The following is a 25,913-nucleotide window of genomic DNA, read 5'->3' as shown; positions in this document are numbered from 1 at the left end:
TACTAAGTCATTTACTAGATTTATTTCCGCCAATTCCTTATTTGCATATGTAATGAACATTTCCAATTAGTTGATGAATCTTGCTACATATATTTAAGATACTATATAATTTAATAATAAAATGCCCAATAGGCTCCTATGTATTATGCGTTGATATTTTTGGACGAAGCATATATCTGCCACATTTTGCCATTCTTTGAGGGGGCTTCACAATTATAGCTAGTCAGAAGGTAGATTTGAATACATGTGTTAACGGCATTGTTATTTGTGACAAGTAAATTCTAGTCCGGACTAGAAATCAAATGTGAACAATAATTGTCCATTTTACAGATATAGATGCTTCTCATTGACAAGATAAATAATAGATGTTTCACTACATTTTTGGAAAACGGTTTATATGAAAGTCATTAGGTAATTTTAGTCCATCTTTTACAAATTTGCATTTTTAACGAAGTTTCCTAATAAGGGTTAATATATCTCTGGATTGACTTGTTTAAAGTTGACGAAACTTGCTATGGACATTGATGATACTAAGCTCTAACATTATTGAAAGTCATTTAGCAGTTTTACTTCATCCTAATACTAAGTTGCATATTTAACAAACTTTCATTGTTAACACTCTATATCTGAATTGACTTGATCATAGTTGACGACGCTTCCTGTGTACATTAAATACACTGTGATATAACATTGAACGTCATGTAGAATGATATTTTCTCATTTAGATATACATGTAACTTGATTGACATAATCAAAGTTGACAAACCTTTTTATGTACATCGAAGATACTTTATATCACATTATTGAAAGTCCTTTGGTAATTTTGGGGGAAAGAGTAGGAACTTGCATATCACTTGCACGAATTGCAGTCGGGTGGCTGCATGTTCTTTGACACAAGGCACCGTGGGACAAGGTTAGGGCATCATTCTCACTATCAGAGGATGGTGATTTCGAGACCCGGTAAGCATGGACAAACGGACTCACTTTCTTGGGATGACGAGTTTGAGACTCCAACATGGTGTTGTGCCCTAAGGCACTTTCTCCTCATTACTCAAGTTAGCATTGGGTACTGGGTACGGGGTACCTCATCCTGTAATCGGGCAATGCATGTTTGATGACTGATTGAATAAAAAATAGTGACAACATCACTGTTCGCTCCCATATAGTTATCAAAACAAGTCAACAATTGTATGAAACATGGACATACATATACAGACAGACTGATATACACAGACTGGCACAGAGTGATGACATTGACCCCAAGTGTGCCTTGGCCCATGGAGAGTGATAAAGATATAACAAATAGCTGAATGTAATGATAAAATAGTTAAGTATAGGCCTATACAGGCACTGAGAGTGAATATGTTACAGCAATTTGATTAGTTTCTTTTCCTTTTGTACTTCTGTGATAATCTTTAAGACAATCAATCTGCAAGGCAGTATAAGTATTGACAAATATTACAAGCACACAGTAAACTGTTCTTGATTTTTCATTTACAATATTTGACATAGACTGAAATACATAACATGCAACCAATGTTTACACTTTGCCCATACACCAGATACATGGAGAAATTTCAACATACAGTCATCAACTCAGAAACTCTACAGAAAAAAGTTAACATTGTTTTCTTCCAGAACAGGTGGTGCATCCACATCTGGAACAACTTACAAACTTAACCAATTACACAAGGATGATGACACAAGAGATAAAGTTAAACTGTGGTGAACTTGACTATTCCTTTCAAATCCTTTAATACCTAACTTGACTGCACTGCACTACACTGCATGGTTAATTGCGCACAAAAATACATCGGGGTGGACCATTTGATAAGGGATGGTGTCTGGAAGATCGATGAGGTACATTATCTTTTTTATCCGATCCATTGTACATTCTTTTTTCCCCACTCTCCCACCTTTTCTTTTTGTCAAACCTTCTCTGGCTGAACTTTTTATTGGCATTTGTTTGGAATTTTTTCAAAATCTGCCAGGATTTTTTCACCGCATTTCAACACCAAATACAGTTTACCATATCAAATGCTTACTAAATCACCACATTATATACTCTTAGTTCCAGTAGGTATAAAATTACCAAAAAAAATCTTAAAAATACAAAATGAAAGATATCCCAGTAAAACTGACAGTTTCTCAAAGTTGCCCCAAAAATTCAAAATTCCGGATTTCAACTTAATTTCAACATATCTTATTAACAAAAACCCTAAGAACCGGTTTACTAAATATCAAAGCAATCAGACTGGTAAATTTTGAGAAACAAATTTTTTGACCTAAAATGAGAAAAATTGCCCCCCAAAATACAAAATTGCAGATTTCATCCTAATCTTGAATATATCTAATTTTAACATAAACCGTAGGAACCTGTACACTAGATATCAAAGCTACCAGATCAGAAGTTTTAGGAGAAAAATTTTTTGACCAAAAAGGCAAAAATTGCCCCCAAAATAAAAAAAATGCTAGTTTCAACATACCTTCAATACATTATATTGAGATTAATCTTAGGTACCTGTATACCAAATATCAAAGCTATCAAATCAGTAGTTTTTGGATAAAAATATTTTTTATCAAAAATTGGGAAAATCCCCCAAAATTACAAATATGACAATATCAATACAATTTGTACAAGCAAGACTGAGGTCATCCTGAGGAACATGAATATTAAGTTTCATAGCAATCACACAAGTGATTTCAGAGAACAAGATTTTTTGACTAAAAAACGGAAAAAATGCCCTAAAAATACAAACATGCAAATTTCAACCCAATTTTTGCACACATAATTTAGAATACCTAAAGAAATCTGCATACCAAGTTTCAACCAAATCTGACCAATGCTTACTAAGTTTTAGCCATTTGCAGGATTTTTCCTTTTTCCCCCTCATTTGCATATTTTTGGAACTAATAATAATAATAATAATAATAATCTTTATTACCCTTTATCATAATAATATTACAATTCAATAATGAATGTACATTACTCTATCTGAGTTGTGCTGTGATAAAGGGTAAATGGAAACGGAAAATAGCAAATGCAAGTCTAGTCCGTTCCCAAAGCCATTTGATGTTAAAGCAAGAAAACGAAGAAGGAAAAAGAAAACTGAAGTATATCGAGGGTAGTGTACATGAAAGTGTATGGGATTGCAAAGTAACCTAATTGTAACAAAGTAACTAAGTGAATAAAAGAACAACTACATAAATAAATATATAACTAAATAGATACATTACGAGTAAGTAGAAATGCGTAAAAAAGAAAACGATAAGAGAAAAAAAAAACGTATATAAAATATATATATATTTAAATATGATAGACATATATGTAAAGTTGAATAAAACTCTTCATCACTTAAAAAAAAAAACCAATTGTGTAAAAGTAGATTTGAAAATGCTAAGTAACTAACTAAGTGAATAAGAACAACTACATAAATAAATAAATATATAACTAAATAAATACATTACGAGTAGGTAGAAAATATGTATGTAAAACAAAAAAAAACAAAAAACCAAAAAAAATGTATAGTGAAATATATATATTTATATATCTATGATATACATATTTGTAAAGTTGAATATAACTCTTCGTCATATAAAACACTAACCGTGTATGAGGAGACTTGAAAGGGAGTGTCTGAACGAACTTGTAGTGGTTTTTGTTTTAATTTGTTTAGGTAATGTATTAGGTAATGAACTGACATGTTCATTTGAACAAATTCACATTTCCACCCCTAGGTGCACCTGTACACCAAATGCTAAGACAGTAGGTGCTACGGTTTAGGAGTTTTCGATGTGGACGGACATACATACATACATACGTACATACATACATACATACAGACGACATTTTTCCACCATATACGAATACCTTCCATTTGCATATATACATATGCATATATATGGGAGCTAAAAACAAGGCTGATATTTCACATTACAACAATCTTCAGGGAAGAGAACAAGACATTCTATTTGTGGTATAGAACTAAAGCACTAACTATACAGAAATTACAGGTACAGTCCCTTTAAAGTACGCCAAAGGAATTACTATAATCCCTTTCCCCGGTTGGGTAACTATTTTTGAAATGCAAAATCTGTATGCCTTCCAACTGCAATTAAATGGAATAATATACCTAAATATATGGAAGGATGTGACAAAAGCGGGAAAGATTGAAACATGGTGTACACAATGTGATAATTATCCTCATTCGGAAAATACAAATCAGACACCAATGTGAATGCCTATGATTCAACATAGAAAGCAAACAGATGCATCTCCATGGGTTCACACGATGATACATGAGGTTCTATCAGCTGGAGGATGAAAATTATATTTGCAAAGTTACCTACATCCTATGTTTTAAAGAATGTGTATCACAATTTGTACATCATATGCCATCCGATGTCACAGATTGACCAGGGGCCACAGCAAAGTATAAGGATGTGATCTCGTATTCAGGAAATTACGCGACCGACAATCCGCTCTGGCATCAGTTGTCATGTTCCTCAAATGGTTTACCACATATGGATTGACATATTTTTTACCATTACAACATTTTTACTGTAGTCATCTGTGTTTCTGCTTCATCTTTGTAAGTATATTTACTTCAGTTACTAAATAGGCCACAAGGGAACATAAAAAATAAAGATATTATAGGCCCTATATAAAGGCTGTAAAAGCGGTCTGTTACACTGGAAGCCTGCACGCAGTTCAATCGGATATTCTGTCTCAGATAATGAAATACAAGCTGCGCAACAACAATAGCAAAAATTTAAAATGACGTCGTTTCTAAACGCCTACACGAAGATTTCGGTCAAGGCTACACAAATTCCAAATAACAACAAACATTAAGTATCGAGCTCTAAAATTAAATGGGACTTTGAAAATGTTGAAATCATTTAAATTTATAAAGCAGCAAAATAAAACTGTGTATGATATTAGTAGATATAATAGCATTTTGAATATTATCTCAACATATTCATATCATAAATAAAAGCAATATTTCTACTGGTGTTATAACACTTTTTCTCAACAAATTGAGTTTCCATAATCAATGACCAGGAACGTCCACAGCAATTACAAAATCATCATTGCGCTATTAAACAAATCTGTTTCGTCTTCTGCATGCTGCCTTATCGTAATTGCAAATTCCCCCTGAAATGTTTCATGTTCTTTATATCTCGTTAATTCTTTCGACGTTGGAAACAGAGAAAGATTAAAGCGGCAAAGCAGGACAGCTGTCAGACATGTTGATGTTTTAGACAATAATGTCAAAATAGATCACTTAAAATTTTGACCGAAATCCGCATGAAATGCAAAATAAAGTGTTGGCTTACTTCATGGAAGCGACAGAAATGTCGTTCAACTATCTGTTAAGTTCAAGCGGGAAGCAGATTGTATAAATCTGAGGTAAAAATTAACTATGTATTTTACATTTCGAGGTAAATTTGGGATATAAAATTACGTTGATCAAACATTTGATGAACAAAGAATAGTTTCCAGTAGTCCCGGCATGCCAGGTCAAAGATCACTGACAGCGCCACCATTTAACTTGACTACCACACTGTACACTTCTTGTCGGGGTTCATAGGACGGGACGCCGGGCAATTGAAGACTTTAGCAAACTCGGGTAGGTTAGAGATTGAGCCCTCGACCCTAAAGATAAAACATTATAGATAGGTTTTAGGTAGGGTGCAGAAATTTTATATCTAAATAATGCGATATTAAAAAAAACACGTGTCTCATTATCAGCCTCTTGTCTTAAAGTGCGTATTTCACTTTAATTAATCAACTTCGAACGGTTTGTTTGAATGAGCATTGATGAATTCTACCGAAATAGTCCGTGAGAATACATCCCATTTAGCAATCTCTGATTCACGTTACCCAGGCAACTTTACGGCCAACTTACATGTAAACCGCATTACTTGAATTAATTTTGAAACATTATTGCAAAAACGCCTTTGAAAAGGGAGCAGTTTATTCCAACTGATATTATATGTTCATTGCAACGTTGAAGAAACATTACGTTCTAAAATGTTCTCAATGCACCATAATTTTCTGTGTTAAGTTGAACAGAAGTGTACTGTATTGTATTGTAAAAAACTGACCTGTAAGGTCCAGGGCTGTGTACACCAGTCAATATTCTATTCCTTGCTCCCTGCTCGGTGTACTTGCTGCACCAGATCTATGATTTAACGTTTGTCCAATAGTAAACCATTCATGCGACACAGGTTATGATGGAAAAGTCATGTATGTGTCCTTATGTTATGTGTATGTGCTTGCGTTTTTGTGCTTCCAAAAGTAATGTACTAAAATCAACCATAGACTGATTATCAAGTACAACCGCGCCGAAATACGACAAGGTCGCCAATGCGTGCGAAAACAACATTTGCCATTTAATACTCTGAACGATGTTTTAGACCTTGGTAAAGCCGCCGTTATGAATACTAGACTAGCTTATAGTGATGGTATCAGGTATCTAGTGGATATCACAAATCATGTCATTGTTTCATTTATCATAAACGGCTGTTGAAATATTTTGTCGCCGGACAACTCTGTCATTATGTTTCAGAGTGTATAACGTTTAATTTGCTCTCTATAACTGACAAGTGATAGTGCCAAGTTAAAAATGAATGATAAAACAACGACAGACGTATAGAAAGTGCGTTAGAGGCGGTAAAAAAAGGAAAGTTGATAGAAAAGCACCTGGGCAAAGTTGACGAACAACATTTGGTCTTGGGTCAAACCAATTCCAGGTAGTCGCAATTCTTCGTCGTCCATTGTCTCTTCCACCATTTTACGGTAACCCTTGATTTATGAATAAGGAAAATAATTTCTACATGCTCATTTTTAACAAGATATTTATAACTGTGCATGGACAATCATAGACTATGACCTCTCTCAATATTCAATTTCTCTCAATAGGAAACAAAATCAATTGAATGATTTTACAGACAACATTAAGATTCAAAGAAAACATTATGACCAGGATTCTAAAGGATTGTGATGTTTGTTAATACTCCAGATTTTCTCAGAGAAAACAATTGGGTAAAACGTTTTCTTAGTATGACAATATCTGTCGTTTGATCGAACACTGTCATGGCAATCACCGCACATTGATACTGAATTAACACCTTCAGATTTTTGGTTTACTATATGAAAACATTCAGAGAATTGCCGACAATGTAATTACCTACCCTGTATGCCTCTTTCAAACCGCCATTGTCGGCAATATTTTCTCCCTGAGTCTGGACTCCATTCAACTGCGAAGAGAAAGGTAATGTATATGTGATCGCGATAAGTAGTCTGAATAGCGGTCCTGGGTTTTGTATAGGGCGGGTGACTTATTGAAAATAATATCAAAAGTAAATCTATGGAGCCAAATGAACGAGATACATATTATCTTCAAATAAAGGATTCCCTGTTGCGGAGAACGAATTGCCCGGTCATAGGTCTAACACTCGAATTGCAATACTTTCGTTGAGTTTGTCACTTTTTTGCCACGATGATTTGTGCGATAGACATATCAGTGACACATCAGAGTCGGGCAAAAACGATACCCCGACAGAAAAATTGCATAAACCCTTGTTTTGAATAACAGGATAACATTTTAAGGATCTGTAACAGTTTCACGTGTCAAATTTGGAAGCTATCGGACCTAAGATATAATTTCTATTGAGATAGGGGTCTTTAAATTTATAATGATTTGAAAGGGGTACTTTACTTTTTAGAGATGTTGAATTCTGGTATTAGAAAAAATCAGAGAAAATTTTGTAGAAAGCCCCACCTAAGGCAGCTTTGTATTTTGTGATATGCTAATAGCCGGAAATCGACAACAAGGAAGATCGGAAACAATCCAAGTATTAAGACCCGTCGCCCTCTATTGAACGTTTATTTCAATTTTTTCAGTAGGTCACAATCTAAAGGCATGACACTGACGATAAGTTAAACTTACTGTCATGTTACACTCCTCCATGTAGTACTTATCGTATTGGTCCACAATGCACAGCGTTCTACCGACGTACGCGTCAATAGATTCGTCAGTCCACCACTGTTCCAGATTACCGTCCTTATCGTACTGTCGCCCTCTGTCGTCGAAACCGTGCGTAATCTCGTGACCGATCATCATACCGATGCCACCAAAATTTAGGTACCTACAGAAATTTTAAACGGGTGGTAGTAAAAGATAGTATGCCGTTTATGAATTGTATAATGATATTTTACATAACAAAGAATAATTTGTAAATTATTTCCTGGATCCGGGTTTGAATTTTCTGCAGGTTCGAAGCGATCAAAAGCAGTGATAGGAAAAATACACTACCACAAATTAAACCAATCTGTAGCCAGATACCCGTTAACCAGAGAAAGGAAGTAACATATCAGAGACATTTGGAACATCAAAGTTGCTCACCTGAAGTTACAACGTCCTCGTTCAGGGTCGAAAATTACCATAACAACAGGGTCTTGACCTCTGACCACCATGATATGAATAGATAATAGCGAGGTCTTGCCCCAAAAGGGAGCAGGACGTAATGCGTACATACACGCTCCTAATTACATGCTGAATCAAATAATACTTTTTGATCTAAAGGTCCTGGTATCCAAACGAAATTAGTTCGACTATGGTCGACATTGATCAATATTATAAGAAGAGTAATACTTACTGTGGCGAATCTTTGTGATAATATGGTGGTTGAAGAATGCCGGCAGGAAGAGCTGTAACAGAAAAGGCGGACAGAACCGTTCACAAGTGACAGGAAAATGTTTTGCAATTGTTTATTTGAAAGGCAAAGGTTTAATCTCGTGTGCAAACGTATGTGAGGCGCTACAACCAAAGGTACGCAGAACATTAGGCTACATACTTATCAGTTTCAATTATTTGTAAACTCAAGTAAGTACATGAACTTACTGATACTGTTTTTGGTGGGATCGTAGTAAGCGTTGACAATAGCAGGGCCGGTCAACCACCTTTTGAAATAAAAGCAGGAAGAATTTGTGAAAAAAGGATCGAATCGAACAATCACACTGGAATGGGTATCCATAGCGGTTGTTGTCTTGTGCATTTGAAATATCCAATAACTGATCATCACCAAATTAAATATTAACTGTATTGTTATAAACGTAATAATCCAAGGTTTATACACCTATGACAAAATATAGGAAAAGTCATACAAGCAATAATTTAAAAAAATAGAATAGACTTTACGATTCGCATATCTTTCAAGAGCACTAGCACTGTGCAGTTTAAATGTTTGTGTTAGGTATTTACTGACTAAGAGTACATGGAACGCTTAGGCCTGGGGATATTGATTCTCTGATTTTTTGGCAAAGCTTCAGAGGCGATGAGCGATTTCTATTTAACGCACTAGCAAAATCTACCACTAGTAACATTGTTACTGGTGAGTTGAAGACTAGATTTCACTAACCGCCCCGATAAAAGTAAGTCATTACATATACAGGCAGTGTAGATAGAAAACATTCTGAGCACTTCCACATGCTCCCAGATAAAAAGCAAAATCCTGAGGAACAATTTCATTATTCTCCTTGCCATAAATAAAGAAATACAAAACCTCGACGAGCGATTGTGATGAAAACTAAAGGCCATAACACAACGAAAATCCTATTAAATCCTTGGAACTACTCTGTCCACACACACAGCATTGACCGAATGGTAGGTATATGGCACAAGCCCACTAATTAACTTCGAAGATAGTTCGGAAGAAAAATAGTGCAGCCCTTGACGTTTTGATATCTGCATGGATGCTGGTTTAGTTTGAACTTTAACGTCAAGAATTTTTGTACAGATATTTTTCTGGCTGAATCAAAATGCAGACTGTTGTGAATAATGGCTGAAGCATTTGGTGGTAATATGAGGAGTTGTAGGGCTGATAGAAATCATAACAATAAGCCTGAATTTTGTCAAAAACACCACTGAGGGCGCTATTTTCATCGCTATCTCAAAATTTCCGTGGACTTGCCCACACGAAAAATTAATCAGTAGTCAAGCTGACATTGACCTAACACCTGTTAAGAGGATTCGTACCGCTGAATGTTTTAATATAGGAAAATCGAGCTCAACGCTACTGCGGTGGCCTATAGGAATTAATTAGTGGTCTTGTCCCATATGCATCTACCTGTGACGGCTATGTTGACGCATGGTCCTATGCTCTATACTTTATACTTATACAGAAAACGGAGCCCTATTGTGTTTGAATATCTTTTTGCGGCAACAAGTCTCGGTCAAGCCGGGAGCCACTGATTGTGGCGAGTTAAACAAACTATCCCTATCGACTGAACGGACAGCTGCTTCAAAACTCTGCTGTATGACAGACCGATGTGTACATACATACATACATACATACATACATACATACATACATACATACATACATACATACATACATAGAGGCACAGATAGACACAAAGACAAACAGGCACAGATAGACACACAGACAGTCGGGCCGATGGACAGACAGACAGACAAGCAGCCGATGGAAATGCTGTGCCGATTACCTCCGTTTGCTGTAAACATATGGCCAGGCAGGAGCGAAAATTAGCACTTACTTGAACTTGTCCACCGGTTTCCTGAGATATTCAAACCCTCTTTGAGTGTTCTCTTTTACATACTGAAGATAATTTTCAAAATACTTTCCAGAATCGAAGTCGTACTGTACAAAATGATAAAATTAGCATAACATTGGCTCACAAAGTAACGCTACGATAGGTAAACTGCAAGGTAACAACATTAACAATGTCCTGTAGTCTTTCCATATTTAGAGGAAGTGACCGATAATCAAAATTCATTTTTAAAATCGTGAATTGTCAATATGACAGCGCATTTTGCAAGCTACCAAGACATTGCTTTGTAAATTTTTGACTCACATTTTTAAAATAGTCCGTCAATTCCTCATTTTCCTTTATCCAGTCTGGATAACCAATTTGACGATTCATAATTTCGGCCTGAAGGTCAAAGAGAGATTGGATACATATAAATCACAACAAAATCTCTTTCACTTAAATGTGTATTGCGCACCTATAACATGGTCGCAAAACACCTCTCGTCATATCATAATTATGAAGAAATTTTCTCATTTAGCACATGTTTTTGTATACGCATGACCAGGAATGCCAGTTGAGATATAGCTATCAGCTTCAACAATTTCAATCCAGGTCAACATAACTCTAGGCCTTTCGCTGATTTCATAGTTTCTGCTTTTCTATCACGGTATCTGTCAGTCTACCCTTACCTTCTCCTTGGCGACTACTTTTGTAGGTGCGTCCATCCATTCTGATTCGTCGACAAGTTCAAGAAACGCTTCTAGGATGAAGTCGATCATCTTATTTGTCTTCAAATATAAATAAGAATATCTGTAATAGTTTCTGATATAACTGTGTAAACAAGATTTTTGATAAACACAATGTGTTGTCTGTTTTGCATTGTAATTACCAGCAACTTGCATCCTGTTTGTAATGCATAAACTGTTATGTCATTTTAAAGTGTACTTGCAAGGCAGAGAAGTGACATCGTTTTCTTTGCTAACATGGCTGCCACGGCATGAGTAGGTTTGTAACTTTTTTCACTTTTTTCACTCTCTTCAATCGCTCACAACAAAGTGTATTATCTTTGACATTCACGTCTATTACTGGTATAGAATGGATATTTAATGTCTATCGAACTGTAAACCCTTCTTTTCAATCATTTCCCCCTAAGTTTCCCAGCCCCATTCCTTACTCAAATTGCCCCTTTTATAACGTAATCTTTGACTTCATTACCATAAGTACACACAGCTCCTACATCATCAGTTGTGGCTATACCACTTTCTACAATGTGCCAAGTAACAGTGTTAAACCAGGTCTGAGAGTCAATCGGTGGATAATCGTGACATCATAGAGGGTTTATACTAAATAATACACGCCAGATAACATCAACGAACATAACAGAATCGATGACATGGTTCACATTGGTAACCTCTGTTCTCAAATATAAACCACTTTGGGGTAAAAATTGGAAGACCCCAGCTTTTTTCTTAATCAAAAAGCAATGTAAAACATAAAGAGTTAAAGCTTGAATAGACTTATTTATTAGCTCCTCGAAAGTGAAAAACTTACTCTTTTGCCAAGCATTTCTCTTTCACTATCCAGAATAAAATCGGGGTAAATGTGCAAAAGTTTTGTACAAGAGAAACATTAACAAACATGTATCGATAATTGAAATTTAAAATGGCTGCCGTTCCTCTGTATTCTTTATGGGGAAAACTTTATTCCCCATTTTCACAAACTCAGCCAGTGAAAACTTTATTTACTCGATAAGCTTAAAATCATCCTCCCACAATTGGTAAGTAAAAATGATATTGTAAATGTTTTAGAGTCCGATATCGGTCCCTCGAGGCGCATTCTACCTGAACCAAATGTGAAAATATATGCCTGGGTAAATGATTCACCATTTTGAAGATCCGACACGGCCTTTCATTAAAGTTAGGTATACTTTATTATTTGATTTATTAAACACAATAGACAAAAATGTCTTGAATTTCAAGGCAGATATCACAGAAAGCCGACAACAACAGTTGTTCTGTGATAACAAAGACGGTATTAAAACTTTGGTCTTCCGACAGGCAATTTAAAATGAAGAAAGTTACACGATTTACACAGGACACATACAACATGACGTAAATTAATACAATACTATCAAATTACAAAAATAAGCTTTTATAGCATCCTTGCTGCTTATAGTAATCGTAAAGCTTTTGCAATATTCATAAGTTTCCTGAGATTCATCGGTTCCTAAGTACATGGAACCAAACCATCATACCAAATTGTTATATACATAGCAACACCTCCAATATAAATGCACATGCAGACTCTGATGACAATGTGAACGCTCTGCGTTGGAGTGTACTTTCAAGTCGTTCATTAAAGAGGCACTCCCACTTGGTAACATTTTTAAAACACATTTTTTTAATGCCAACGGTCGATATTTGACATGGCGACTGCGTGCGGATCGCGAGATATCGATAAAAACATGTCCTCAAAAAAGTTAAAGTTTGAATTCCGGTGGCCCACCTGAATTCAGCTTCCGAACATAGAACGTTCGGCACTGGGGCCATTGTCAACTAAGCTATGGAGTACGAGTCTACGCTGACGCTGCTGTACGCAGTACAGCAGTACCACTTGCGTCGGTGAGCGGTCATGTCCCATGGGAGAGAGCCGAGTCCTACTGACTCGGCAAAAAAACGAAAAACAAAGTTTGCTGATTCCACCAGAATTCGCATAGGTGACTAGCACAGATAGGTGCGGTTGATACATAGTATGCATAGTGGCCGCCGCGTGGTATGCGCGCATACCACACGCGGCGGCCGCTTTGATTCGAACCACGCGTAACTGTGTGGCAGACGACAAAATGTAGTCATCAGAGGCAACTAATATTCTACACGTAAAAACTGATATCTATGTGGTATCGTTTAAAAATTTAATACAACTGATTGAGAATAATGAAAACGACAAAAACTAAGGAGAAGTTTTAAAAAAGAATTACCAGAGGTAAAGGCATTGATAATGATGTATATAAAGTCATCGCAGTAGGAGGTAAATTAATTGCGTCATTCGAACGTTTTTGGACTCCTTAGCATATCGTCAATCAGCACAACAACACACTTTCGGGGGATTTCGGGTCATAACCAGAAACGATCGTAAAACTTCGGGATGTGAAAATTACGCTCGGGAAATGACATGTTTTTATCGATATCTCGCGATCCGCGCGGAGTCGCCACGTCAAATATCGACCGTTGGCATTAAAAAAATGTGTTTTAAAAATGTTACCAAGTGGGAGTGCCTCTTTAATATCCTCACACATTGCGACCGCCCCAAACTTGTCTATGAAACTAAATATAACCGTATTTGAGCAAACTGGCAAACTTACACGTATTTTGCTCTTCTCATCATAGTGAACGTCGACAAACATGCGTCCAACGGCGAAATCCATGACGTTGTTCACGTGACCGACACATGTCTGCCATCTGGCGCTCTCCGAAGCCGTACCGTACACAACTTCGTCGTATTTCTGTTCAACGTCTCTGAAGTTAGAACCCAACTGACTAATCCTTTTCATGGTGATGATCCAAACGATGTAATTGGCTATCGTCCTGTGAACGGAAATGACGCCATGCAATCAACAACTTACTTCCTTCTGACGTTATAGGTTATACGGCATAACTTTTTTCTCTCAAAAGTTTTAATATGAAGTACGATTCTTGCTATTGGTCGTTAGTTGTCGAACAAGCTAGCACATATACGCAATCAACTGACATCCAACCTATCGTTATTTCAAGCTATTGTCTTCCTTTTATTTTCATGACACCAGACTGATCAGCATCGTTCAAACGCGGCATGATATGGTATCACCTCAACATTAGGGATCCCCTGCCTGTCTGTCAATCTTTACTTCCAAGTCAGTCGTAAATTAATTGGATTTCCTCGACGTTTTTATAAGCTCCGTTGTCAGCGACACAGAGCTTATCATATAGCCTGATATTATCCGTCGTCGTCCGTCCGTCCTTCGTCTGTCAACAATTGTTATTTTAAATACGATTATTGAAATGATGACGACATCTGTAATTTTGTCTTTTGGGGCAATTTGTGCCACTTTTGGCCATTTTTTAATTCTCAAAAAACTGCTCGTCTAATAGCTTTGGTTGACATGTTCTTTGGGATTATCTTAATGTGATATTTTTGCAGCTATTTTTGCCATTTCTGGTCAGGCCTCTTAAATTAGCTATCAAAGATTTCCACCTTCTTCATCGACACTTCTGTCACAAATCGTTATTCTGTACATAACACAGCGGGCTGTATCGGCTGCTAGGTCGCTTCGTTCGTATACGAGCTAGTGTTTGCTCGCTATAAAATGGTGGTTAGAATAATGACAGTCTCGTTTAAGTTTCGTTTTCAGTGTTATGAATACCGTTTATTGATTCACTCGAACACTTCCCATTTGATGGCTTCTCTTAAACAACACCAAGTTATTTCGATCATTACTAAATAAATAGTTCGAAGTGTGAATATCGAAAGCATTGAATTTTATGAATTGCAAACGATACCTGTGTGGAGTGTTCTGAACAACCTCGGTAATTTCTCTGATGTATCGTGGTTCGTTAACGACTATCTCTTCACTTTCCTGGAGATCTTCAGACCAGCTTGCTCCTAACTTACTGAAGAAATCGAGCCAATCAAACTGAAAAATGCCAGAAAATTATTATCTACATTACACTCATTTGCCATTCTACAGAGGAGTCGTCACTTTTGATGTCGTTGCATGTTTCTGCGACTTCATGTATTTCTGCCATTAGCGAATGGTAATGTTAATTATGCATGTGTTTTGTTCACTGTCATTTGAAGTCGTGTATTATTTTGAACCGTAGTACGTGTTAGGGCTTTTCTGTGTTATCTATGCACAAATAGCTATTGATCGTGAGTTTTGTATAATTTGCTATTGTTAACTGTGTTAGTAGTATTTTATACTGTTTGATTACTATTTTATTCAAAATAAATAAAGAAATAAAACTAAATAAATAACTTCCACTAATAGGCCACTTCTATGCCACTCTCAAGCCAAATTGCGAATCGAATTTTCAATATGTGATTTACACGAGAGAATTAAGCTCCATTTAAACTGTTTGAACTTAATTTCAAAAATCAAGCAAAGTTCAATTCATCACAAATTCCATCAAAAATTCCGTGGACTTATCTTATTTCCTTAGAGAGTGGTTACATATCAAGGGTACATAATTTATGTTTCCTTTGAGAGAACTTTCCCTGAGCATTGCTTAATACATTACCCCTGTTACATTGTACTGGAGTTGAGCGATTGTCATCTTGTTGTACAATGCATTGTTGTCACGACGTTGATCTGCTGGTGTTGTCAACTGGCAAAAAAGCAGGGTAATGTATTTTGATAAGTAAAAAAGACTAGTGCCCAATCAAAATCATCTATCCATCCATGAATCCATCTAGCCATCAAATATATATCTATTCATCCATCCAATTAGCTATCTAACACGCATCCATCCGTCCGTCCATCCACCCAGTCACCCATCCAATCACCAACAGACAGACAGACAAACAGACAGACAGACAGACAGACATATATACCTTATACGGCAGTTACAACATATAGGAAGTGGTTCACAGGCCGAATGAAGCAAAATGCAAAGCAGAAGTAAATGAATTACCTCGCTCATTTGTAACAGAGTAAGGAAGGGACACAACTGATAAAACAGAAATACAGATATTATAGTGGGCACCTGGGAGTCACGCAGACAGACAGAGAGATTAATACACAGAGGGACAGACATACAGACAAACGGACAGACGGACGAACTCACGCACGGAGAGACAGACAGACAGAGACAGACGAGAAGAATCAAGGAACGGAAGGAAATGAAAAACGCTGAGTAGAGAGTGATAAAGAATGACAACTTATATTAACCATTAACTCACATTAGCAAGTTTGATCTCAAACTCAATCAGATCATTGAAGTCTTCAGCTGCAACTTTAGCGTCTGCACCCAACATGGTTGCTATAGTCGTCATGTACTCCAGATATGCTTGCAAATACTACAGGAGTATTAAACAAATCTATTCTTTATCAGATATTACTCATTATTTCTACAAATAACACTTTTCTGAAAACTGTTACAAACATATACTTGAATCTGAAATCGTAACATCCTAAAACTATCGACGTCTTCGATGAGGACAGCACCTGACTTGAAGTTGAAAAGATAGAGATATGACATGCGCTGGATTTGAACGAAACACTTGATCATACATGTAGGGAACCAACGTTATGTACAATCCGACAGAGGATTCCCTTTTTCAAACTTGCACATACACTACGATAAATCACACGCAGCCTGTATCTAACCTTGTTGTCGCGACCGTCTTTCAAATAATAGTTCCTACTAGGAAGTCCAAGTCTTGGCTGATCGAGCTGAAAGCGAAAAAACCGAATGCATGAAATATGTCATAGCTCAAAAGGTCAATAATTAAATGATGTATAGGCTGTGCGTGTACACGCTCATTTTACTTTATTCAGCATCACGTAGTAATAAGAATATGCAATTGATTAATTTACTCCTATCTTTTACGTTATGCAAAATTTAGTAACGATTACATTATTCAAACGACGGTTTACGAATTCAATGAGATTATCCTTTAAGGCATAAAAAACAATGCTATATTCGCGAAGTAGCTCCCAGTTCTCCTTTTTGGCCTCCGGAGCAACCGGTATATCAGTCAGTTTTGACCAATTAACTCCAAATATGCATTCGCTTTCGCAAGTGCATGTTATATCGTGAACTGGTTGAAATATCTCGTCGCGTTGTTCACTCCTTAGGCTGCATTCACAAACACCTCGGGAGGGTTAAGTATTGACGGAAGGAATTGAAAATGTCAAGGGCATGTTGGTGACACTTGAACTGATTTTGGATCTTAAAGGTGGACTTGAAACAAAATTGTCTCTGATTGATATGAAATATGTGTTGGATTGTCCATTTAAGATATAACTTTTCGCTAATTTTTGGGTGGTTTTGTTTTGTGTATGCACTGCAGTTTCTTGTTCTACCCTCTGAAGTGTGATGAAAAGTCCAGCACAGCTATGTGTGTACAGTCAGCATTGAATTATAGTCCGTACTAGAATTCATTTATCATCAATAATAATGATTACGGTCTTTACACATGAACAGACACCGAAACCTTTTGTCAAGGAAATTGTTTAATAGTTTACATGTAGACAACCATGAGAAGTGAGCATAATTTTGAGTGAAATTCGAATATCATATTTGTTGTCCGCATCTGAACTTTCAAAACCCTACTTGAAATAATTACATTTGTATCAATTGTCAAACATATAAAAAAAGCACCGATTTTAGTTTAGTGTTACAAAAAAAGATTATCATTCATAGTCTTCTCATCGACTCCCACGTATAGTGAAACAACACTTTTGGTGAAATTCCGAAATCTAATTTCTTGACTATGCACCTGAAACCACGCTATTCTCACCAAGTTAATTTATATCAATTATCCAACGCCTACAAATACACAGATATTGCTTGTTTTATCTTAGAAAAATTATTTACAGTTTTGTCATAGACAAAGGTGTATAGTAAAACAAAATTTTCTGTAACATTCCAAAATTAAATTTCTTGTACACATATGCACTTGTAACCACCCTATGCCAATCAAGTACATTTATATGAATTATCGAACGTCTATAAATGCGCCAAATGCACCAAATGTTCATCTGTTAGTTTTCTCATTCAGTATCATGTAGAGTGAATCAACATTGTCGATGGAACCAAAATTCAAATTTGTTGCACACACTTGCACTTTTTACCTGCCACTATAACCCCCATGTCTAATGATTTGATATTTTTTGACTAACCACTTTATCGGCCACATTTTGCCTTCCTTTGCAGGGGTGGGAATTTAAAATTTATAGCAAGTCAGAAGGGGGATTTGAAGGTATTGTGAGTCATTCGAAAATATCTGAGTACTTTTTGGAATCGCCCCCCAGTCCAGAGGTGTTTGTGAATGCAGCCTTCGATTGTAATTACATATGATTTCATGTAAGGTTTCATCCGTTCTTCGATGACGTTATTTTAAAATTGCATGAAGCGTAAAACTGGCGGCAAAGGATCCCCCAGATGTTTCTCGAAGTAACAATGTGTACCATCGTCAAATGCAAAGTGATTAAAGAGAGAAGTCGATGCTTTACGAAACACACGTTGGGAAATGTCATCTTACCTTCAGTATGTACCCTGTGGATTCTTTATCGTCGGTGCCAACGTACGCGTGGTATATCAAGCTATTTCCATATTCACCACGCACCAATGCTAATTGGTCTTCCAGATCAAAGGCACTCTCATTCCAATTTCCACCAGAGTTATTGCCGAGCACGGGCCAGCCTCCCAGGTTAACCATCAGGTCTATCAACGGTTTAGAGCCCCGTTCCTCTATGATGTCTGATATAGAATTGAATATGGAAATTACACGTACGATTATGCACTTGTGACGAAATACAAATATTGTCAACCTGTCATCAACACTGGTCGAGTTAACAAACTGTGCAGTGTTTCTGATGCTAAAAAAAATTGCATCGATAGAAACTAAGATCAGTTGAAGATGATGAAGACACTATCAGGACTTTCAACTTGAATGCGTTGCATAAAAAATCCAAGGTCGGCCGTACATTCAAAATTGAATAACTTCTACTTAGACGGGAACATGACAGGGATCATTTGCCGTTGAGGACGTAATTAGTCAAACAGACTTACTAAGGTCCGTACATGCTTGGTAATTTTTCTTTACGTTTTTTACAGGATCGAGATCATCATCGTTGATCTGTTGTTCAATCAGATCTAAAATTATAATTGGAAGTGAATATGAGAGAATCGACGGGGTAACAGTTATGTACGGATGTTTCGTAGAATATGAAAGCAACAAATGAACGACGCCGTACTTTTTGTCATTCTTTGTCTGATCTCTTATCAAATAAACGTGTGAGTTCTACAACATGATGTTTGAAAATCATGCAAAGAACATCAAATTCTAACTTCTTTCAGTGTCAGCCTTCTTTGATCCTGGTAAATAAATACTTCTGCCATAGTCATTCATTTGTTTTGTTAAGCTGATAATTTAGTATCTATACAAACAAAAGAAGCCATTTACTTGAGTGAAACTTGATACAAATTGTGATAATTATGTAAAATAATCGACCTAATATTAGTTGACCGATGGCAACCAAAACGGATGGTGATTGTGTCCTGCATCAAACGTTCTATGTGTGCATGTTGGAATATAATATGATATAGTAATAAGGTAAATAACATCTAGGATATTTGTATATATTTTCTAGTTGTCAGCCATCTTCAGGACACGAACATAATATAGGATCATGGGGCTATAGTTTTGGCAGAAAAGGTTGTAGTTTACATCGAAGCAATCAAAATTTTGATGCCATTAAAATAACAGATAATAAAACAGATCCAAGAAATTAGGTGGAAGATCGAGATGGTTAACCAACTTGACTCTTATTGTACTCCTAATGTTCCCATAGCATCCTGCGTAAATACTTTTTAGTCTTGGGTTTACGTCATCACGAAGTGTTGAAAACGTCATCAAGAAGTGTTGAATACGTGTTTTCCAAGAGCGATCTTCAGGAATTACAATTTCCTGACCAAAGAACATAGTGAAAGTCACAGAAGTCATCGCACGGGTCAGCTTCGACATTCATCCGCCCCGCCGTGTCGCCAGCTGTACATTTGAAGTGTAAATTGAAAAGAAAGTCAACTCGCGAACGAGGATATGCCTACCTTTCAGCATAGCATCAAGATCATTTCTCAACTCGCTAAATGTCGCGAGGAAGGACCTGTCTTCAGGCACGACAGTCCTTTTCTTCCATCTTCCGCAAGAAAATTCGAAGAAGTCATCGCAGGGGTCAACCTCCATGTTCATTCGTCCAGCCATTGCACCAGCTATATGCATCATGGGGATATTGAACAGTTTTTGAACCGGAACGGTTCATTTTATTAGGCGACTAGTTGTAACCAACCATTACTAGTTCTGTTAGTATCCATTTCAGGAAAAACTTATACCATGTTAGAGAATTTATTTTAAAATAAATCCACACGTTGTTTAAACTGTTAGTGAAAAATTTGAAAACAAAAATATATCGTATAAGATTTTACCTCTAGCGAGACTTGTACTTTTCTCACATTGTTAGTTTGTAAGTTTCCATTTTTGAAAACCGTTTTTATTTCTTATCAAAACCGCTTGTCACCAATTTTCGTATGTAATATTACATAACAAAAAACGTCTACATGTTACATTTGAAAAATTACACATAATTTTTGCCTTCAGCAAGACATGGAATTATGCAGAATATCACCACATCATGAATATAAAAGTTTCGTGGCTTGGCTTGTGCTAGTAATGTCTTGGCGTTAGTTTCAGTGAAGCACTCAGAAGTAGCAGAGAGGCAACTGATACTCCCGAGCCAGGCATTACAAGGTGTTGGCTTTTCATAACCTAACCCCGGCCTTTCCTGAACAAATCTAGGTAAAATTAAGGTATAATCTCCATGAGCAGATAACATTCACTAGAATTTTCGAATTTTGGCGCTTCAATAAGCCAATGACGAGCCTCAATCAATGAAGAGGCGAGAGCATGTGCTCAATCGCATGCGATCATAGACACGGACCTTACCCATCATGGCGCAGTGAGCAGTCAAACAAAACTTGTTGTCGCCACCATTCATGGGCTCTGAGTCCTGGTCATTTTCCAAAATGATAACAACTATAAATGAGATGAAAAGGGATTCGAACAAGACGGATAAATAAATATATATCATCAATCTTGCTCAAAATACCGGTGTCGCCAGAGCTGACTTTCTCTTAGAGCCTTATAAACATTCACCCTCTTTTTAATAAGACGAATATCCTGAAATTCCCTCTGTGTAATTAATTCTCATTTTTTTTGTAATTTTCAGTGATAAAGAATCGGCGCAAAAGGAAAACACATGCTTCTGCAAGTCTCTGTTGTCGTCCGACATATAGAATAACACCATTCTTTCTTCAAATTTGTATTGCGCCCTCTTCGGGCCAGGAACGTACGTTTGCGTCCTCAATGACCAGCGTAAGGCAAACATCACAAAGAAAAGGAAAGATGACACTCACTGAGAGCTGCCGATAATCCAACGCAGACGAAGAAGAGCACGACAGAGATAATGGTTGACGCCCTCCCTTTACTCGAGCAATTACCACCCGAGTTTGACTCCTCCGAACTGTGGAGTTCGGATTTGTTTAAACTCGCAGACATCGCTGAATTTACCTTTTGCTGATTACTGAAAACGAGAAAATAAAAATAACCGCTCGAGACGTGTAGTTACTAAAATCATTTCAGATTTCAGAGTCGAAAATCATCACGTGACTGCTCATTGGATTAATGAGACTATCCGTAAGAAGCTACAATTTGAAGTTCAAAGGCGTTAGACAATAATAGTGTATGAGAAAACAGTGTTTCGACCCAAAATGAAAAAAATAGTGCTATAATTTGCATATGAAAATGCTATCATCCCTTGCACATAAATAAATGACATTCCTTACAACGAACCACATTTGATTTCTACTATTTAATAGGACAAACAATTTCATCGAAATGTATTACAAGAAAATTGCGCCAAGAAATGTGAATAAAAGATTCTGAGATATTTAAAATGTGCTGGGCTTTTTTGCTTATTTTAGTATAACTTTACAAATAAATCTTAGAAGCTGCACATTGAGTTCCAAAAGCTGCGAGACCGCTGACACAAAACAACATGTTTTAACCTAAATCGATAAAACAACTAGCTCCTAAAATATGAAAATGTAAATTTCAATACCACTACTGCATAAAAATGTGAGGTCATCCCTCCCATGGGAACACAGGAACCAAAGATGATTGTAATCGGAAAGAGAAGAAGATGTTTGGAGAAATGATTTAGCACAATATATATGTCAAACACGACGTCATAAACTAAAAAAGCATAAAAGGAAGCTCTAGCTCGAGGCAAACAAGCCGATAGCTTGTTACCTCAAACAACTTAAACATCTGGCCCATGTTCATAAAACTCTTCTGGGTACATTGCATTGAATAATCGACCTCAAAGTCCCGTCGACACACGTGAAGATTGTTATAGCAAGCCAAATCCTCAGTGTTGCAAAAAATTTCCTATCTAAGGACAAGTTCCTGTGGTAAAAAAATAATGGCCGAAACATTTTTGAATATCTGAATATAAAATAAGACGAATATACCGCCCTTGTACTTGTTTAAAGTCCCATCTGCAATGATCTAAACGATATTGTGAATAAACTGAAACATTAGGGATTGGTAAAAAGTGGGAGAAGTGGTTGAAAAAAGCTAATGGACGGAATTGTATGCATTGTAAACAATGACTTTCTCAAGAGAACATCAAGTCACGCACATCCACCTAGGCTAAATTCGTCTGACTTACATCATAATATGAGAAGATAACGCGATATCGTTAAATGTCAAGGGTCAGCGCTGAAATATGATTTGTATTTTTTTGGATCGCAAAGGGTCAACCCTTGTGACAGCGAGTCAGTAATTATTAGAATCGCACCATAACTGGGTTGTCAAATAAACTACATCACCCATGTAGATTAAAAAGTTTAAGTGTTGCATCTGGAGTCCTGCCAGCTTGTTGGAGTTTTGTAAATGTACAAAATTCAATAATACAATTGTTATATTATATCGCGTTCGACTGAAAATTATTGTATTCTTCATTTTCATTGATTGCTTACTCATCCTTTCGAAACGAAACAATAGTCCCTCGAAAGGCGAGGCGCTGCCTTTGTCGCTTCCTATCGAATCCCCCCAATGCGTCCAACAGTAATTTAACCACATCACTTCGCAGTTAAATCTAAAGAACACTCAATGACGATTCCAGCTCGAACGAGACTATTACATAAGATGTTCGGTACTTACCACGCTGCCTCCCGTCTCTACTACTCTCTGAAGCCAACTTTTATCAAATGGCCGGACGTGACGTCATGAAAGTAATAGATCCATGTTCGGCGTTTAAAGTTCCGGCCAGGGGCCCAATTCAGCTAAGTTTCGAACTATCTGCAGTATCTGTGAGTTAACACCATTATGAAAACTGTTTGCCTTGATCATTTTTCATCCGAGTATTTGCTTTGAAACTTGAGAAGACTGTTGGAAGACTGGCAAATATATACTCTTTCTGACGCGATGGCACATTCTGGCACGCTCCCTGCGAGTTCTCGAACAATGTGGCTGACCAAAGCCTGAGAGGAAAGCCATACTCAATAATATTGATATAAAAGGCCGACGACTGCCGTCTGAGGTTTCACTAAAGATAGCTCTCTCTCTCTCTCTCTCTCTCTCTCTCTCTCTCTCTCTCTCTCTCTCTCTCTCTCTCTCTTCTCCTCTCCTCTCTCTCTCTCTCTCTCTCTCTCTCTCTCTCTCTCTCTCTCTCTCTCACGTTTCGTTAACTTTAAACATGGCAACTTGCCGATGGCACGCATAACTTTCAACTAAAGCTACATTCACAAACACCTTTGGAGGGGAGGGCCTGAAGAACTATTAGCACGATGGCGCTTGAATATTGAAAGGGTATGGTAGGGGAGGGGCATTTGAAAGGATTCGAGAAGTTAAAGTACGTAGTTAACGTTTCTTGTTGTACTCCCTGAAACGTGATGAAATGTCTTGCACAGCCATATGTGTACAGTCAGCATTATTATTATTGTTTAAAATTGAGTTCAAGTCTGCATTATAATTCATTTGTCATCAATAACAATGATTACGGCCTTTACACATATAACAGATATTGCACATTTTGTAAGGGATAATGTTTGATAGTTTACATGTAGACTATCATGAGGAGTGAAATAATAATTTTTAAAGTACAAGTTTGTCAATTATACAGGGTCTATATTTGCACAAATATTGCAAGTTTTATGTTGGGAAAAACTTATTCACAGTTTCGTCACAAACTCCAATGTATAGTGAGTCAACTTTTCGGTGAAATGCCAAAATTAACCTTATTTATACATGTGCACTTGTAACCACCCTATTCTAATCAAGTACGACCACCATGTATAGTAGATCACTTTATCTACCACTTCAAGCAAAGTAAGTTTACATGTATCATCAAACATATATATACATGTATAGATATAACTTGTTCTTGTTGGGAAAATGTTAATAATAAGGATAATAATAAAATGCCAAATAGACTCCCTTGTACTATGATTTGATATTTTTGGACAAAGCACTATATCGGCCAAATTTTGCCTTCCTTTGAGTAGGACTTCGCAATTATAGCAAGTCAGAAGGTAGGTTTGAACACATGTGTTAACGGCATTGTTATTGGTGACAAGTAAATTCTTGTCCGGACTACAATTCAAACATCAACAACATTTTACAAATATATACGCTTCGTTGACAAGATAAATAGTAGATGTTTAAGTATATTTTGGGAATACAGTTTATATGAAAGTCATTATGTAATTTTAGTCCATCTTTTACAAATTTGCATATTTTACGAAGTTTTCTAATGAGGGTTAATATTTCTGTGAATTGACTTGTTTAAAGTTGACGAAACTTGCTATGTACATTGACGATACTAAGCTCTATCATTATTGGAAGTCATTTAGCAGTTTTACTTCATCCTAATACTAAGTTGCATATTTAACAAACTTTCATTATTAACACTATGTCTGAATTGACTTGATCATAGTTGACGACGCTTCCTGTGTACATTAAATACACTGTGATATAACATTGAACGTCATATAGAATGATGTTTTCTCATTTAGATATACATGTAACTTGATTGACATAATCAAAGTTGACAAACCTTTTTATGTACATCGAAGATACTTTATATCACATTATTGAAAGTCCTTTGGTAATTTTGGGGGGAAAGAATAGGAACTTGCATATCACTTGCACGAATTGCAGTCGAGTGGCTGCATTTTCTTTGACACAAGACACCGTGGGACAAGGTTAAGGCATCATTCTCACTATCAGAGGATGGTGATTTCGAGACCCGGTAAGCATGGACAAACAGATTCACTGTCTGGACGGGGATGACGAGTTTGAGACTCCAACATGGTGTTGTTCCCTAAGGCACTTTCTCCTCATTACTCCACTTAGCAGTGGGTACTGGGTACCTCATCCTGTAATCGGGCAATGCATGTTTGATGATGGATTGAATAAAAAGCAAGGCTGATATTTCACATTACAACAATCTTCAGGGTTTGAAAGAATGTGTATCGCAATTTGTACATCATATGCCATCCGATGTCAGAGATTGACCAGGGCCCATAGCAAAGTA

General features: G+C 36.7%; 2 protein-coding genes across 3 annotated transcripts in view; both read right to left on the bottom strand.

The window, feature by feature from the left end:
- LOC139136708 (membrane metallo-endopeptidase-like 1) overlaps positions 1 to 16,589 on the bottom strand; it is a 63,884-nt gene extending 47,295 nt beyond the window's left edge. The window contains exons 1-14 of one of the 2 annotated variants that reach the window (XM_070704517.1): positions 16,493 to 16,589; positions 15,832 to 15,918; positions 15,094 to 15,227; positions 13,920 to 14,142; positions 11,248 to 11,346; positions 10,883 to 10,960; positions 10,565 to 10,668; positions 8,910 to 8,968; positions 8,665 to 8,716; positions 7,956 to 8,154; positions 7,198 to 7,263; positions 6,707 to 6,808; positions 6,109 to 6,185; positions 5,480 to 5,656 (exon numbers count right to left, since the gene is read on the bottom strand). In XM_070704517.1, coding sequence (XP_070560618.1) covers positions 5,557 to 5,656; positions 6,109 to 6,185; positions 6,707 to 6,808; positions 7,198 to 7,263; positions 7,956 to 8,154; positions 8,665 to 8,716; positions 8,910 to 8,968; positions 10,565 to 10,668; positions 10,883 to 10,960; positions 11,248 to 11,346; positions 13,920 to 14,142; positions 15,094 to 15,227; positions 15,832 to 15,918; positions 16,493 to 16,585 — 1,473 coding nt within the window. In that variant the 5' untranslated portion in view covers positions 16,586 to 16,589 and the 3' untranslated portion in view covers positions 5,480 to 5,556. Of the gene's footprint in view, positions 1 to 5,479; positions 5,657 to 6,108; positions 6,186 to 6,706; positions 6,809 to 7,197; positions 7,264 to 7,955; positions 8,155 to 8,664; positions 8,717 to 8,909; positions 8,969 to 10,564; positions 10,669 to 10,882; positions 10,961 to 11,247; positions 11,347 to 13,919; positions 14,143 to 15,093; positions 15,228 to 15,831; positions 15,919 to 16,492 lie in introns of those variants that run through there. The other variant, XM_070704518.1, reaches the window with a different exon arrangement.
- A 228-nt stretch (positions 16,590 to 16,817) lies between these two features.
- Positions 16,818 to 21,343, bottom strand: LOC139137792 (neprilysin-like). The gene is made up of 5 exons (XM_070706063.1): positions 21,260 to 21,343; positions 20,368 to 20,529; positions 19,330 to 19,413; positions 18,800 to 19,017; positions 16,818 to 16,985 (listed from the first exon to the last, which is right to left on the bottom strand). The coding sequence occupies exons 1-5, from the start codon at positions 21,309 to 21,311 to the stop codon at positions 16,818 to 16,820; spliced, it is 684 nt and encodes a 227-aa protein (XP_070562164.1). The 5' UTR covers positions 21,312 to 21,343.
- Between the last annotated feature and the right edge of the window lie 4,570 nt (positions 21,344 to 25,913).

The sequence above is a fragment of the Ptychodera flava genome, chromosome 7 (assembly GCF_041260155.1).
Source record: "Ptychodera flava strain L36383 chromosome 7, AS_Pfla_20210202, whole genome shotgun sequence".
NCBI classification, from domain to species: Eukaryota; Metazoa; Hemichordata; class Enteropneusta; family Ptychoderidae; genus Ptychodera; species Ptychodera flava.
This window is presented reverse-complemented; position numbering and strand designations above follow the sequence as displayed.

Coding starts and splice junctions, on each gene's coding strand:
- LOC139137792 (XM_070706063.1), bottom strand. CDS start 21,311: ATGAATGGTGGCGACAACAAGTTTTGTTTGACTGCTCACTGCGCCATG. Junction 19,414..20,367: donor TCTTGATGCTATGCTGAAAG/GTAGGCATATCC, acceptor TTATAATTTTAG/ATCTGATTGAACAACAGATC. Junction 19,018..19,329: donor CCAAGCATGTACGGACCTTA/GTAAGTCTGTTT, acceptor ATTCTATATCAG/ACATCATAGAGGAACGGGGC.